The sequence below is a fragment of the Pituophis catenifer genome, unplaced genomic scaffold, assembly GCF_029215685.1.
Source record: "Pituophis catenifer annectens isolate HBS135680 unplaced genomic scaffold, rPitCat1.0.hap2 SCAF_2, whole genome shotgun sequence".
NCBI classification, from domain to species: domain Eukaryota; kingdom Metazoa; phylum Chordata; class Lepidosauria; order Squamata; family Colubridae; genus Pituophis; species Pituophis catenifer.
In genome coordinates, this window is record NW_027256882.1 from 294,741,011 (window position 1) to 294,758,973 (window position 17,963).

General features: G+C 46.6%; 1 protein-coding gene across 1 annotated transcript in view; it reads left to right on the forward strand.

Moving 5' to 3' along the window:
* MYORG (myogenesis regulating glycosidase) overlaps positions 1 to 17,264 on the forward strand; it is a 37,363-nt gene extending 20,099 nt beyond the window's left edge. Inside the window, exon 2 of the mRNA XM_070938981.1 lies at positions 12,895 to 17,264. Coding sequence (XP_070795082.1) covers positions 13,088 to 15,124 — 2,037 coding nt within the window. The 5' untranslated portion in view covers positions 12,895 to 13,087 and the 3' untranslated portion in view covers positions 15,125 to 17,264. The remainder of the gene's footprint in view (positions 1 to 12,894) is intronic.
* The last annotated feature ends 699 nt before the right edge of the window (positions 17,265 to 17,963 follow it).

The following is a 17,963-nucleotide window of genomic DNA, read 5'->3' on the forward strand; positions in this document are numbered from 1 at the left end:
GCAGACCCATAAGGGGAGGAAAATTTTTCCATTTTTTTTTTCTTTATTTTCTTTTCAGCATCCAGCCAAGGTGGCTCTTTTCTATATTTAATGTTGGACTTATTTAATATTTGGGTCATTTCCCCCCCCTTTTCGTACACCAAATCTTTCCTTTTTTTGTTGTTGTTACAGTTGGATGTATGTTTTTTCTGTATTTTTTTCCCCTGTGTTATACTTTCTTTCCTTTGATAAAACATTAGATAGATAGATAGATAGATAGATAGATAGATAGATAGATAGATAGATAGATAGATTTAGATTTAGATGATTTAGATTTAGATTTAGATTTAGATTTAGATTTAGATTTAGATTTAGATTTAGATTTAGATTTAGATAGATATAGATATATAGATCTTAAGTGTTTTTCTATCGAGACACCTGGTCTACCCCAACATGTGGGAGAGGGCATTCTGCTCCCTTTTGCCTTTCAGCTCCAATCCAGGAGTCCTCAAGCAGTCGCATTCACGACAAACCATTTTATACCAAAATATAAATTATACACACACACACACATATATGTATTTCTCTTTAGCCAGGTTCTTCCTACGTAAACCAAGATTTTTATGCAGCCCTAGTTCAGTGAAATCTCAATCCACTAGTTTCTAGGCTTTTTTCAGGCAGCCAGCAAGCACCCTGCTGCCCATTGGGAGACTAAGACAATGGGCAGCAGGGTGCTTGCTGGCTGCCTGAAAAAAGCCTAGAAACTAGTGGATTGAGATTTCACTGAACTAGGGCTGCATAAAAATCTTGGTTTACGTAGGAAGAACCTGGCTAAAGAGAAATACACATAAAGGCCTACGAAAAGAAAAGAAAACATACATATATATATATATATATATATATATATATATATATATATATATATATATATGTTTATGTAAGTTTTCACGGGTATGTATGTGTGTATAGTTAATATTTCGGGTTTCTTCCCGTGTAATTGTGGATATATCCCTAAAAGGGTAGAAGCGACGTTTCGGCAGAATCCCATCTGCCATCATCAGGCTTATGCCAGTAGTCATTTTGCACTAACTGACGTTGGAATTTCAAATCTGGTGTTGGTATTCTGGGATGGCTCCACCTTTTCATTCTGATTGGTTGGGAGTCCCAGTATGTGTTTATTGGTTTGGCTTCGGGTGTATGGTCGGTTTTTATACACACACAGACACACACACACACACACACACATACATACATACGTAGGTCTTTGGTTATTCGGGTTTTACATACATATATACATTCGGGTTATTAAATACATATATACATATATGTTTTCTGAGGTTTTCGCGGGTGTGTATGTAGGTCTTTGGTTATTCAGGTTTTCTCCCATGTAAAATTGGAAGTGTCTTGGCGACGTTTCGATGAAGTCTCGTGCTTCTAGAAGCATTGCTCCTAGAAGCACGAAGCCGAAAACACCAGCCTGAAGATGACGAATGAGACTTCGTCGAAACGTCGCCAAGACACTTCCAATTTTACGCGGGAGAAAACCTGAATAACCAAAGACCTATATATATAGGTAAAAAACCTGGCTAGAAGAAAAACACACATAAACCCTACGAAGAAGTAAGAAAATTGATATATATAATAATATATATTTATATTATATAAATATATAATATAAATATATGTTTTCTGAGGTTTTCGCGGGTGTTTGTATGTAGGTCTTTGGTTATTCGGGTTTTGTCCCGTGTAAAATTGAAAGTACCTTGGCGACGTTTCGACGAAGTCTCATTCGTCATCTTCAGGCTGGTTTCTTCGGCCTTGTGCTTCTAGGAGCAATAGTACAAGGCCGAAGACACCAGCCTGAAGATGACAAATGAGACTTCGTTGAAACGTCGCCAAGGTACTTCCAATTTTACACGGGACAAAACCCGAATAACCAAAGACATATATAAAATTTATATTTTGCTGATAAATAAATTTCTTTATCAGCGAAATATAAATTTGGTATAAAATGGTTTGTCGTCAGTGCGACTGCTTGAGGGCTCCTGGATTGGAGCTAAAAGGCGAAAGGGATGCAGTATGCTCCCTCCCACAAGCTGGGGTAGATCAGGTGTCTCAATAGGAAAACACACACACACACACACACATATGTATGTATGTATGTATGTATGTATATATGTATATATGTATATATGTATATATGTATGTGTCTTCTTAAGTTTTCGCGGGTGTGTATATGCAAAAAATTAAAATCTCGGGTGTTTTCCCACGTCATGTTAAATAAATTAGTTAAAATGTTTAAAATTCTGGTTAAAATCCTAGCTTAAAATCTTCTAAAAATTCTTACAGAGCACTCTGCAAGGTCCTTTAAAACCTTAGCTAAAATCCTACCCGTACCTTAAAAGTTTTTCTAATAGCAACGTTTCGACAGGCTCACAACCCTGTCATCTTCAGGCTCTTATCTAGTTTAGAAGATGACAGGGTTGTGAGCCTGTCGAAACGTTGCTATTAGAAAAACTTTTAAGGTACGGGTAGGATTTTAGCTAAGGTTTTAAAGGACCTTGCAGAGTGCTCTGTAAGGATTTTTAGAAGATTTTAAGCTAGGATTTTAACCAGAATTTTAAACATTTTAATTAATTTATTTAACATGACGCGGGAAAACACCCGAGATTTTAATTTTTTGTATATATAAAGTCACAATGACAACTGCAGTGGGACCATTTGAAGCTCTTCCTCCTTTTCACGAGCCCCACAAAAAATGACATTGTGCATTACTCAGGCAGTGGTTATTGCCAAAATTTGTGATTAAGAACTTGGAAAGGGCCTCATGTCAAATCAGGAGGCTTAATAAGCTAATAACACCAGCCTGCATTTCTCAATATTTGGCTTGGGGATCAGAGGAAATCATGGCCAGAAATGACGAGACTAATAAACTGAAGCAGCTGGATTTTTTTCAAAGCAACACAATTTGTTATTAGTTGTTCAATCACTTCTGACTTCATGATTGTCGCTCATCCCATTTTGAGTGTTTTAGGAGCTCCTGCGTGTCTCTTCAGCAATGGCATCTTAACTGTAGCTAGTTCTCGACTTACGACCACAATGGAGCTGTTTTTAAGTGAGGACATCCGTTAAGGGAGTTTTGCCCCATTTTACGACCTTCCTTGCTACAGTTTTTCACTGAAGTGCCACAGTTGTTAAACTAGCAACACGGTTGTTCAGTGAATCCGACTTCCCCATTGATTTTGCTCGTCAGAAGGTCACAAAAGGGGATCACGTGACCACCCCTCGGGACGCGGCAACCGTCATAAGTATGAGTCACTCGCCAAGCGCTTGAATTTTGATCCTGTGACCCTGGGGATGCTTGCCTTCAGAAATCGTGGGTGCTCCATCACTGGAGATTTTTAAAAAGAAACTAGACAGCCACTTATTTGGATAGCCATGTGTCTGAAAGGGCATAGGGCAGTGGTGAAATCTAAATTTTTTTACCATCAGCTCTGTGGGCGTGGCTTGGTGGGCGTGGCAGGGGAAGGATACTGCAAAATCCCCATTCCCACCCCACTCGGGGGCCAGCCAGAGATGGTATTTGCCGGTTCTCCAAACTGCTCAAAATTTCCGCTACTGGTTCTCCAGGACCTGTCAGAATCTGCTGGATTTCACCCTTGGAGTAGGGTCTCCTGCTTGAGCTGGACTAGAAGACCTACAAGGTCCCTTCCGGCTTCTATTCCATTCCATTCCATTCATTCCATTCTTCTATATTCTTTATTCTATTCCATTATTCTATATTCTGTTCTGTTCTGTTCTACTCTACTATTATTCTATTCTATTCTATTCTATTCTATTCTATTCTATTCTATTCTATTCTATTCTATTCTATTCTATTCTATTCTATTCTATTCCATTCCATTCCATTCCATTCCATTCCATTCCATTCCACTCCACTCCACTCCACTCCACTCCACTCCACTCCATTGTATGTTCTATTCGATTCGATTCGATTCGATTCGATTCGATTCAATTATTCTATATTCTATTCCACTCCATTCCACTTCATTCCACTCCACTCCACTCCACTCCACTCCATTCCATTCCATTCCATTATTCTATATTCCATTCCATTCCATTCCATTCCATTATTCTATATTCTATATTCTATATTCTATATTCTATTCCATTCCATTCCATTCCATTATTCTATATTCTATTCTATTCCATTCCATTGCATTATTTTCTATTCTATTCTATTCTATTCTATTCTATTCTATTCTATTCTATTCTATTCTATTCTATTCTATTCTATTCTATTCTATTCTATTCTATTCCATTCCATTCCATTCCATTCCATTCCATTCCATTCCATTATTCTATATTCTATTCTATTCCATTCCATTGCATTACTTTATATTCTATTCTATTCCATTCCATTCTATTCTATTCTATATAGGGTCTCCTACCTGAGCAGGGGGTTGGACTAGAAGACCTCCGAGGTCCCTTCCAACTCTGCTATTCTATTATTCTGTTAATTGATGAGATCTCAATTAATTGCAGTTTTTCAGAGGTGACACCTTTGGAACAATCACCCAGTGCTCTTCTTCACCATCAGCCCAGCCCTGTGTTAATAGCACTTGGCTTCCATGCATTTAGTTGGCAGAATCTGTCCTTTTGTGGTGGCTGATCTCTTCTAATGCTATCCTAATTCCTTGGAAGCAGCCCAAAAGTTGCAAAATTAAGCTGCTTTATTTAGTCCATACTGGCAGGACTTGTGAAAAATTATTGGGTGTTTGTCTTCACCTGTTGGATTGAACCTAAAGCAGTGTTTCAAAATCTCAGCATCCTTAAGGAAGATGGACTTCAATTCCCAGAATTCCCCAACCTTTTAAGATGGGTGGGCTTTGACTCTCAGAATAAATAATAAATAAATAAATAAATAATTTTATTTCCATACCGCCCTTCTCCTGAAGGACTCAGGGCGGTGTACACCCTATTAAAAGCACAAAGACAGACATCAGTTAAAAATAATTAAAATAATTAAATAGATTTGGCTCAAATTTAAAACCCCAGAAATTTAAATACCCCAATTTAAAACTATTATGTTGATAGCCCGGCCTGGCGGAACAACAGGGTCTTCAGTGCGCAGCGAAATACCCGGAGGTCGGCGATCTTATGCATTTCCGGGGGCAGTTCATTCCACAGGGCAGGGGCACCCACAGAGAAGGCCCTCCCCCTGGGTGTCGCCAACCGACATAACTTGGCCGATGGCACCCTGAGGAGACCCTCTCTGTGGGAGCGAACTGGCCGGTGGGAGGTTGTTGGTGGCAGAAGTCGGTCTCGAAGGTACCCGGGTCCTATGCCATGGAGCGCTTTAAAGAATCCCCCAGCCAGCAAAGTCTACCCATCTTAAAATGAATGAGAACACTGATCTATCATCTATATGGCGAACCTATGGCATGTGTGCCACAGGTGGCAAGCGTAGCTGTATTGGTGGGCACGCAAGCTCAGCTCCGGCTCGCATGTGCGCGCCAGCCAGCTGATTTTCCGGCCTTCTGGGCCCACTGGAAGTAGGGAAACAGGCTGTTTTCTGCCACCGGAGGGCCTCTGGGGGTGGTGGGGAAGGTCTGTTTTTCTCTCTCCCCAGGGTCCAGAGCCTTTCTAGGAGCCTGGGGAGGGCGAAAATGGCCTCCCCCTCCCCCCCGGAGGCCCTCCGGAGGCTGGAAACGGCCCGTTTGCCAACTTCTGGTACGGGGGTGGGTTCTAAAATTGTTTACTACCAGTTCTGCGGGCGTGGCTTATTTTGTGGGCGTGGCTTGATGGTCATGTGACAATTATTTAGGATTTAGCAGAGGTACTGGTCTACCAGGCTTTTAACTGCTTGCAGAGCTGTACCGGTCTACCCATTTATTTTTGCAGGCACTGGTCTACTCATGTATTTTTGCAGGCACTGGTCTACTCATGTATTTTTGCAGGCACTGATCTACCCATTTATTTTTGCAGGCACTGGTCTACTCATGTATTTTTGCAGGCACTGATCTACCCATTTATTTTTGCAGGCACTGGTCTACTCATGTATTTTTGCAGGCACTGGTCTACCCATTTATTTTTGTAGGCATCGGTCTACTCATGTATTTTTGCAGGCACTGGTCTACCCATTTATTTTTGTAGGCACCGGTCTACTCATTTGTTTTCTTTTAACACTCATCAGCTGTAGGGCGGCCCTTTGAAGCCCCACGGCAAGAGTTTAAACAGTTTTTTTCCCTCTAGCCATCAGCTGGGACTCAGGAGGCAGCAATAGATTGGGGGTGGGGCCAAATAAAAGGTAAGAATAACGTGGGGGGGGTGGGGGGCAGGGAGGCGGGGGGGCAGAACCGGTTCGGTGACATCATATCGTCACCACTACTGGCTCAGGGGAACCGGGCCAAACTGGGAGGAACCCACCACTGTTCTGGTATGACTGGAAGTTGGCAAACAAGCGGTTTCCGCCCTCCTAGAAAGGCCCTGGGGCCTGGGGAGAGAGAAAAACGGGCCTACTGGGCCCACCGTGCCATCGCGTGCCAGGAGTGGGGGAGAAGCAGGGGGGTCACACGCGCATGCGCGGGGAGCATAGAATCATGGGTGTGGGCATGGGTGCACGCAAACCCCTCCCCCTCCCCCCTGTTCCTGGCACGCGATGGCAAAAAGGTTAACCATCACTGATCTAGGCTAAGTGGTTGAAATTATTATCATTATTATATTAATTAAATTCATTTGCTACCTAATTTGGTGATTTACAAGAAGACAAAACACAGTAAAATATTCAGGATTTTTGCTACTAAGCAAGGCAGTTATTGAATGCGCCCAATTTTACGCCCTTTCCTTCCAGGGTTGTTAAGTGAATCACTGCGCTTCAGTGAATCACACGGTCGTTAAATGAATCCGGCTTCCCCCATTGACTTTGCTGGTTGGAAGCCAATTGGGAAGGTCACAAACGGTGATCGCGTGACCCAGGGACAGTGCAACCGTCATAAGTACATGCCAGTTTCCAAAATGCCCAAATTCTGACATGGGAGCCTGACAGTTGTAAGTGTGAGGACAGGTTGTTAGATACTTTTTTCAGTGTTGACGTAACGGCGGTCGCCAAACAAATGGTTGTAAGTCAAGGATTACCGGCAAACAAACCGAGTTTGTTCAGAAGACTGCATGACCCACATTCTAGCCAAGATGATGTCAGAGGAATAAGTTGGGGTTCCAAATTAACCCTGGTTGTCAGAGTTGTGCACAAATAAATCAAACTGATATCCAGACAGCTGCGAGAAAAGGAGATTTAGCTATTCCCCAAAGCAAAAGGGTTTGCGAAGAAAATGGAGTATAAAAGGGCTGATTTATAGGGGGACTGGTCCTTGATGTGCTCTTGAGGAGTGTGGATATGTGTGTGTGTGTGTGTATGTGTACTGGTTCTAGGGTGACACTTGAGGTGTGTGTATGTGTTGACCAGGGGTGGGTTCTACTTACCTTTACTACCGGTTTGCAATGGGAGTGTGCGGTGGGACAGGAAGATGGCAAACAGGCTGTTTCTGGCCTCTGGAGGGCCTCCAGGGGTGTGTGGGGAAGGCTGTTTTCATCCTCCCCAGGCTCCTAGAAAGGCTCTGGAGCCTGGGGAGAGAGAAAAACGGGCCTACCAGACCCACTGTGCCATCATGTGCCAGGAGCAGGGGGGAGTGGGGGGGTCGTGCGGGGACAGGGTGCATAGAATTATGGGTGTGGGCCTGCATGCACACGATCCCCCCTCTCCCCCCCCCACTCCAGGCACGCGATGGCAAAAAGTCACTCACTGACCTATGATTTCCTATACAGGCAGTCCTCGACTTACAACAGTTCCCTTAGTGGCCATTCAAAGTTACAACAGCACTGAAAAAAAAAGTGACTTAGGACCATTTTTCACACTTAACGACCGTTACAACATCCCCAAGGTCATGTGATTTACGTTCGGCTGCTTGACAATAACTCACATTTATGACGGTGGCAGTGTCCCGGCGGCCACGTGATCCCCTTTTGCGACCTTCGGACAAGCCAAGTCAGTGAGGAAACCAGACTGCATTGAACAGCCGTGTTGCTAATTTAACGACCGCAGGGGTCGCTGGACAAACGTGGCAAGAAAAGTTGTAAAATGGGACAAACTCACTTAGCGGCATGAATTTTTGGGGCTCATTCGTGGTCGTAACTCGAGGACTACCTCTACAATATTTCTAACACAGTCCTATAAGTTTATAAATTCTTCCCGCCGTGACTAACAACAGCCGAGTGGAATAAATGCAAACTTTTTAAAGTTTTCTCTAGAGCTGGTTAAGGGTGTTGGGTGAAGGCATCCGAAGTGTTGGCATATGTTTCAAGGACTTGATGATTCAAGAATCCATTTCTGTACTCAGCTTGGTGTCTGGCCAAAGTAGGGACACCAGCCAAGTGGAAAAGTTAAATATTCAGCCTTAGTGGGATGGAATTAGCACCCTCAACTTGGCAGCTGCTGTCGCTGCTGTTCAGAGCAACAGCTGCGAGAGTGCGCGAAGCCACATCGTCCCAAGAGGAGACTCCATGTTGTGTCGCAAAGACAACTGAGCCCCTCTGCCTGGTGGCATTTGGCTGTGACGTCCTGCAGGGAGGGTCCCCCCCACGTCCAGCAGAAATTTCAGACATGCTGGGGTCAGACATTCTTCCAGTTATAGAAGGAATCTGATTGGCAAGTTTCTGGTCCCTAGCGACTTGGCCGTTTTTGATGAGCATAAAATGAAGACGCCGAGATCAACGTTCATAGCTGTAGCTCACGGGTGTCAAACTGGATTTCTTCGAGGGCCGGATCAGCATTGTAGTTCTCCTCCGTGGGGTGGGGGACTTGGGAGAGACAGGATGGGCGCCTCCTGTAGCACCCTGCCGGCCAAAACGGGGCACAGATGGTCACATGCGGGGGGGCCCGTGCCCCGTTTTCAGCCTGGATGGCCTGCAGCACTTTGCTGGCCAAAACGGGGCATGGGGGGCATGCAGACGGCTCCTGCGCAGCCCGTTTTCAACTTGGACGGCCTCCTGCAACACTTTGCTGTCCAAAATAGACCATGCAGGGACTGTACGTGCCCTGCTTTGGCTGGCAAAGTGCTGCAGGAGGCCGTCCAAGTTGAAAATGGGCTGCGCAGGAGCTGCCCCCCACCTTGCCCCATTTTGGCTGCCAGAGGCACCGTGGACCGGTCCTTCGCTATTTCCAGGCTGACCCCGTGGGGCAGATTTAAGCACCCCGAAGGCCAGATCTGGCCCACCGGCCTTGAGTTTGACACCTTTGCTCTAGCTGAAAGATCCTGGACCAGGGGTGAAATGCTCCCGGTTCGGACCGGATCGTCCGATCCGGTAGCGATGGCGATGGGTGGTTCGGAGAACCGGTAGCAAAAATCCCTGCCCCTCTCCCATGTCCAGCTGAGCTGCGCGATCATCAGAGGTGTTCTGACCCCTTCCCCACACAGGCAAACACACAACCAGGCACGCCTGCCAAGATTTTATTAAGCAATCAGACTAGAATCCCTTGCAGATAATAATAATAATAATAATAATAATAATAATAATAATAATAATAATAATAATAATTTTATTTCTATACCGCCCTTCTCCCGAAGGACTCAGGGCAGTGTACAGCCAATTTAAAAACACAAGACAAAACAATGATTAAAAATTAAAATAATTAAATAGATTTGGCCCGGTTTAAAACCCCAGAAATTTAAAATACCCCAATTTAAAATTATTATGTTGATAGCCCGGCCTGGCGGAACAGCAGGGTCTTCAGTGCGCAGTGAAACACCCGGAGGTCGGAGATCTTATGTATTTCCGGGGGCAGTTCATTCCACAGGGCAGGGGCTCCCACAGAGAAGGCCCTCCCCCTGGGCGCCGCCAGCCGACATAACTTGGCCGATGGCACCCTGAGGAGACCCTCTCTGTGGGAGCGAACTGGCCTGTGGGAGGCTATTGGTGGCATAAGTCGGTCTCGAAGGTACCCAGGTCCAATGCCATGGAGCACTTTAAAGGTGGTAACCAACACCTTGAATCGCACCCGGAAGACCACTGGGAGCCAGTGCAGCTCGCGCAGGAGGGGTGTCACGCGGGCACAACGAGTTGCGCCCATAACCACCCGCGCGGCCGCATTCTGGACCAGTTGGAGCCTCCGAGTGCTCTTCAAGGGGAGCCCCATGTAGAGAGCATTACAATAGTCCAGCCGGGAGGTGACAAGGGCGTGAGTGACCGTGCGCAAGGCGTCCCGGTCCAGAAAGGGCTGCAACTGGCGAATCAGGCGAACCTGATAAAAGGCCCCCCTGGCCACGGCTGTCATATGCTCTTCTAAAGACAGCCGTGCATCCAGGAGGACACCCAGATTGTGAGCCCTCTCTGTGGGGGGCAAAGATTCACCCCCAATAGTCAATGATGGCACCTGCTGACTATATCGGGACACCGGCAGCCACAGCCACTCGGTCTTGGACGGGTTGAGTCTGAGCCTGTTCCTCCCCATCCAGACCCGCACGGCCTCCAGGCAGCGAGACATCACATTAAGGGCATCGTTGGGGTGATCTGGGGTGGAGATGTACAGCTGAGTATCATCAGCATACAGATGACACTTCACCCCAAAACCACGGATAATCTCACCCAGCGGCTTCACATAAATGTTGAACAGAAGGGGCGAGAGGACCGACCCTTGTGGCACTCCCCATGCAAGGTGCCTCGAGGTCGACCTCTGCCCCCCTGCCAACACAAACTGCGAGCGGTCGGAGAGGAAGGAGGAGAACCACCGCAGAACGGTGCCCCTATTCCTAACCCTCTCAACCGCTGCAGCATGATACCATGGTCGATGGTATCAAAAGCCGCTGAGAGATCTAATAGGACTAGGACAGAGGAGCAACCCCTGTCCCGAGCCCTCCAGAGATCATCCACCAACGCGACCAATGCCGTTTCTGTGCTGTGCCCCTGCCTGAAGCCCGACTGGTATGGGTCTAGATAGATAGCTTCATCCAGGTGCCTGGGCAGTTGTCGTGCCACCACACTCTCAACAACCTTTGCCACAAAACGAAGGTTGGAGACCGGATGGTAGTTGGCTAATTCAGCCGGGTCCAGGGAAGGCTTCTTGAGGAGGGGCCTCACCACCGCCTCTTTCAAGGCAGCGGGAAAGGCACCCTCACTCAGAGAAGCAGTTATAATCCCCTGGAGCCAGCCTCGTGTAACCTCCCGGGAGGCCAGTACCAACCAGGAGGGACACGGGTCCAATAAACATGTGGCGGCACTAATCCTACCCAGAACCCTGTCCAGATAAGAGTTTTGGCAGTAAACTGTGAAATGCCTGCCAAGTCAGTTTTCACTCACAGTAAGCAAGAGAGAGTTTATCCTCAGTCCGGTTCAGTAGCAAAAAGTAATCCACGAAGCAAGAGTTAGCCAAGGTCCAATCCAAATATGCACCAGCCAGATTTCAGGTAACGCGATGTGACTCAGCGAATACCACCCCTGCCCACTAGTGAGTCACATCCCACAGGTTGGGGACCCCTGTCCAACTCCCTGCTCAAGCAGGAGACCCTATACCCGTAATGGTGAACCTATGGCATGTGTGGCACGCGTAGCCATATCAGTGGGCATGCAAGCTTCTGGGCCCACCAGAAGTAGGGAAACAGGCTGTTTCCTGCCTCTGGAGGGCCCGGAGGTGGGGTGGGGAAACTTCCAGTTCCTTCGGAAGGTAGAGAGGCTCAAGGCAGCGGAGATGGATTTGCGGCAGGATGTCCCACCGGAAGTTATCAAATGGACCATTTTCGGGCTCCGGAGGACCTCCGGGGGATGGGGAAGACTGTTTTCACCCTCCCCAGACTCCTAGAGAGGCCCCAGAGCTAGATGAGAAAGAAAAACAGGCCTACCTGGCCATTGCGTGCCAGGAGCGGGGGGAAGGGGGGGTCGCACATGCATGCACAGGGGCGAGGCGCATAAAACTTCCAGCGTTGAAGCACCCACAACTTCTGAAGGCAAGTTGTTCCACTGGTTAATTGTTCTCACTGGTTTATATCCAGTTTTCCTCCAAAAGATTATGGAGACACACATAGTCCTCCTTGCCTTCAATTTTCCACCTTTACAATTAACCCCAAGGAGGGTGGTTTTGCGTTAAGAAAGAAGGTAGTTTGTGTCCAGGCCACTTTTAGGTCCTCATAGTTTTATCAAACATTGCTTCAACCGTTACACATCACTGTTTCTTGATGTCTTAGATCATCATCTTCATTTAACGACCCCATAATTCCTTGCGGGGTGGAGTCTGGGCAACTGAATGGAGCTAGCAGAGTGTTTTAATGGCCAGATGCCCTTCCTGTCACCAATGCGGAGTTTTGTTCAGCAGATATATTCTCAGTATGCCCAGAGAGAAAAATATCTGCCTCTACTTAGGATCAAACTCACAGCCTTCTGATTGCGAGGCAAGAGCTCCACCTCTAGGCCACCGCACCACTCTGCTTCTTGATGTCTTAGATGACATGGGCTATTAAGAGAATTGTCAGCGTTTCAACGCTGGCATAGAGAGCAGGGGAAAGCGAGAGATAAACTCTGAAACTTTTGCCTGCCAAATCCCTTTGAAGTCGGGTTGTCGTGGAAATGAGGGGAGGGGGCACATTCCTGGGAAATGACAAGAAAAGAAGTCTGAAGAATGACTTGGAAGATAGTCAATGAGAAGCAGAGATTTGGGGATCGGAAAGGGAGGGATTGGGGGGCAAAAGGTCAGTCTTGTCTGCGCGGAGTCATGATCTGTGCTCAATTAAAGAAAGATTTCCTTAAAGATTGGCAGTTTGGAAATTCATTTAATTTTGAGATAGCATCGTAGTCTGACAAGAATATCTGGCTGACCTTTCTGCAACCTTCTTCAGCTTTTTGTCTTTCCTCTTTTTTTTTTTTTGGCAGATGATGGCGATCTGTTCAGTGTCCTTCTTCAGCCAGGACAAATGCCTTGGTCGAAGGAGGTGAATGAGCTGGCCAGCCACTTCTGAAGAAGCAGGTGAAGGTAGACCATCACCCAGCATCTATGTTTCCAGCTTGGCACCCAAACTCAGAGACTGGCCCTGCCTTGGGAAGCAATCCGACATAAGAGGGGACGATGTATACCTTCCTGCCGGAGAACTTCACTCCGGTGAAGCAAAAGCCAGCTAAGGAGCTGAAGCCCATGATCAGTGCCATCGTGGTGGGCCTCATTTTGTTCATTGCTGCTGTGGTGGCATGGTGCTATTATGTGGCATCCCTTCGGAAGGCAGAGAGGCTCAAGACAGCGGAGATGGATTTGCGGCAGGACGGCTTCACGATCAAGAACCAGGATGGCGAGTTGGTTTTCAAGGTGGCCTTTCAGTCAGGGCTTCTGGACCTGGAGTCCTGTTCCAGGGAAGGGGCCAATTTAACCTGCACACGGACCGACAAAGGGAAAGTCAACTTCTTCATCAAGATTGTCAACCCCAAGGACACCGTGATCTGCTACCGGGTGCGCTGGGAAGAGTTTGTGGCGGACACGGTGGTGGATCATAAAATGTTCTGGGGAGATGCCCTCTGGTACGGGGGCTGTGAGATGAGCGTCCAGCATTGGCCAATCAAGCTGCCCGGATTCCAGGAACCCATGCCTTTTGTGACCAGCGATGTCTATTCTTTTAGGAACAGTTTTGGAGGCATCTTAGAGAGGTACTGGTTGTCTTCCAAAGCTGCGGCCATCAAGATCAACGATTCGGTGCCCTTCCACCTTGGGTTCAACGCCACAGAGCCCTCCCTCGTCTTCCAAGCCAGGTATAAAGACTCACCTTACAAACCCCCATTGGGCCAGCAGCCTTTTCCTGAGCTGAGTTACCGGGTCTGCATTGGTTCCGACGTTACCTCCATCCACAAATACATGGTGCGGAAGTACTTCTACAAGCCATCCAAGATACCTTCAAGAAACGCCTTCAGGTACCCCATCTGGTCCACCTGGGCCTTGTACAAAAATGACATTGACCAGGAGAAACTCCTGCGTTTCGCCGAAAACATCAAGAAGTACAAGTTCAACTGCAGCCATATCGAGATTGACGATACCTACACCCAAGCGTACGGCGACTTCGACTTTGACGCAGCCAAGTTCCCCAATATGACTGAAACCTTCAAGAAACTAAGAGAGGACGGCTTTCAGATCACCCTCTGGACCCACCCGTTCATCAATTACAATTCCTCGAATTTTGGGGTGGGGATAGAGAAACAGCTGTTCATCAAAGAACCCACCGGGCGGCTGCCCGCCATGGTGGAGTGGTGGAATGGCATCGGTGCCATCTTGGATTTCACCAACCCTGCAGCCCGAGATTGGTTCCAGAGCCAGCTGAGACAACTCCGCAATAAATACGGCATCTCCTCCTTCAAATTTGATGCCGGAGAGACCAGCTACCTTCCCAAACAGTTTAGCACCTTCCGACCTTTATCGGATCCCAGTGTCTGGTCCAGGCGCTACACAGAAATGGCCATTCCGTTTTACGAACTGGCGGAGGTCAGGGTGGGCTATCAATCGCAGAACATCTCGTGTTTTTTCAGGATCATTGACCGGGATTCCGTGTGGGGCTACGAACTTGGCCTGAAGTCCTTGATCCCCACCGTCCTGACCATCAGCATGTTGGGGTATCCGTTTATATCGGCCGACATGATTGGAGGGAATTTCTTCCCCAACAAAACCGACGGGGCTCTGGAAATCCCAGACCGGGAACTCTACATCCGTTGGCTGGAGTTGTCCGCCTTCATGCCATCCATGCAGTTCTCCATCCCGCCTTGGCTCTACGATAAGGAAGTCATCGAAATCGCCCTGAAGTTCACCAAGCTTCACGAGTCCTTGGTGGCCCCTCTCTTGCTGGAACTGGCCGGGGAGATCACCAACACAGGGGATCCCATCATACGGCCGATCTGGTGGATCTCTCCCGGGGACGAGTCTGCTCACAAGATCGATTCCCAGTTTCTCATCGGAGACACCTTGATGGTGGCCCCCGTCTTGGAGATGGGGAAACAGGAACGAGATATCTACATCCCGGCGGGCAAATGGCGGAGTTACAAAGGAGAGCTGTTTGAGAAGACTCCCACCTTGATCACGGACTACCCCGTGGATCTGGATGAAGTGGCTTACTTTGTCTGGGTCTCCTAAGCTGCCTCGGTGGACGTGTGTACTGATCACAAGAGTCACCTTGCCTTATTCTGATCATCGTAACCCGAAATAATTCTAATTGGTTCAGAAGGTCGAAAGGGAAAACAGGACAATGGTTGCCCGTTAATTCTTCAAATCAAAACTGAACAATGGGCGTGCGATTAAACAGGCTGCTAAAAGACAAATATCGGTAGTCCTCTACTTACGACCACAATTGAGCCCAAAATTTATGTCACTAAATGAGACAGTTTGGTGTTAAGTGAGTTTTGGCCCAATTTACGACGTTTCTCGGCTCGGCTGTTAAGCGAATCACTGCCATTAGTTTATAGCGGTTGTTAAACGAATCCAGCTTTGCTATTGCTTGTCAAAAGGTCGCAAAAGGGACACTGCAACTGTCATAAGTACATGCCAGTTGCCAAGCATCCAAACTTCTATCGCACGACTGTGGGAATGCTGCAACGGTTATAAATGTGAAGAAATGGTCCTAAGCCACTTTTTTCAGTGCTGTTATAACTTTAAAGGACACTAAGGGAATTGTTGTAAGTCGAGGACTACCTGTATGGTCACCAAATTTGCACACAGCAGCAAAAGGCCTCGTTCGGACACTGAGAACCACTGTTTCTAAATTGTGTGTGTGTGTTTGCACTCAAACAGTTGTCTTCCGTTTTCTTCAAAAGTGGGGCTTAGGATGCCAAAATTCTTGAGTGATTTATCAGTCATTTCACCTTCAAGTGTTTCTGGATGGTTTAACATCATGAGGTGTGAAAAAGGGAAGGAATTTTACTACAAGCTGCCGAGAATTTGCTCCCAAACGGGTTTTAAAGAGCAGCGAAAAGAAGCTTTGGAAAATGTGTAAGAATGCCAGCTCAACCGGGATGAACCGTATTGTCTTTAAATTGGGAAGGCATCTAATATTGCTCCAGCCAAGGCTATCTACAGGAGGGAAAAGTTAAAAAAAAAATCAGGAGGGTAGTCACACATACATGATCAAAAACCCCTCATTTTTTTACACGTGTGACACATACAACACAGGTAGTCCTTGATTTATGACAATTGAGCCCCAAATTTCGGTTGCTAGGCGAGACAGTTAAATGCGTTTTGCTTCTTTTTACGACCTTCCTTGCCACTGTGGTTAAGTGAATCACTGCAGTTGTTAACTCAGTCCCATGGTTGTTAAGTGAATCCAGCTTCCCCATTGACTTTGCTTGTCAGACGGTCGCAAAAAGGGATCACAACCCCAGGACACTGCAACCGTCATAAGTACATGCCAGTTGCCAAGCCTTTGAATTTTTGATCACGTGACCGAGGGGAGGCTGCCACCGTCGTAAGGGTGAAAATGGTCATAAGTCACTTTTTTCAATGCCGTTGTAACTTTGAACAGTCACTAAACGAACTGTTGTAAGTCCAGGACTACCTCTGCATGTAAAAAGCTGGGCTTCACACGATCAGGACTACCAACCTGACTTTTCAAATCCCTCCCGGTGGACTCCTTGGCTACAGCACAATCAGCCTTAAATTTTAAAATACCGTAAGCTATTATTTGAAAGGAGCTTTGTTTTCCTAAAGGGAATAAACCGAATTAATACAGGGATATATTTATAGAAATGCGGGGATATCGCCCTCTCTCTTTTTTCGAAGGAGGCTGGTATCCAAGGAATGAACTAGGCACGTAGGCAGTGGTGGGATTCAAATAATTTAACAAGCGGTTCGCCTGAACTTGTGCGAACCAGCTGAATCCCACCTCTGCACATAAGTTTGATTAAAGGCCTGGGCTGGTTCCTTGGCTCTAGGCGTTGGGAAAGATAGAAAGGGTGTGGATTCGCCTTATATTTTCCAGTTTTGCACCTCAAAGGCTTTTAGAGATTGCTTCAGTTGTATGGAATTCTGGGACTTGTCGTTCCAACACATCTGGAAGGCTACCTGTTGGGGAGAGATTCATTTGTTTGTCCCTCCCTCTGGTGGTGACTTTCTTATCCAGGTAATTAATCCACAAAAATCCATCCATGCACAATATAGTTAGAATTTCACCCACAACATCTGGTAAGTTCCAATTTAGAAGCTCTGGGTTGAACCGTGGTGCTCTCTGAGTTTGATTACTTTCTCGCAGACGTTTCACGACCCAACTAGGGAACATATCAGTGTCAGGAGGGTGGGGGGGAGGGTGGATCTCTGTTTGTATACAGATGGCTTGCCCTGTCAGTGTTGGTGGGAGCGTTGTTTTATTTTTAGTGGTTCCTTAACTAGGCTGTTGCTCTGTTACCTTATTTGTCTGTTGATCCACAGGCACATAGAGATAAATAGCATCTACACACCATTCAAAAGAGATAATTAAAGAGCTAAAAGGGAAACAAAAAGACCGAAACACCTCCTTACCAGTGATCAATCCCCAGATAAACAGAGATAAACACAAAGATTAATACTAGACCAACAAACAAGAAGTAAAACAATATCCCAATCAAGGAACTACCAACTCAGACAAACAATATAACAACCTAATCAAGGCACCAACAACAACACTCGCACCAACACTTGACAGGACAAGCCATTTGTACATAAACAGAGTGCAAACCCCACTCTCTTTTAGCACTGATAAAGTTACCTAGTTGGGTAATGAAAAGTCTGCAAGCAAATCACCTACTTCAGAGAACACTAAGGACCACACAATCCTCCTCCTTCTCCTCCTCTCTGCAAACTCTACTCCCTTCTAGCACTGATGATGTTATCTAGCTGGCCCAACAGTCAGAGAGCACCAAGGACCCCACAATCTTTTTTCTTCTCTTTCTCTCCATAAACCCCGCTCCTTTCTAGCACTGATGATGTTACCTAGCTGCAAGAACAC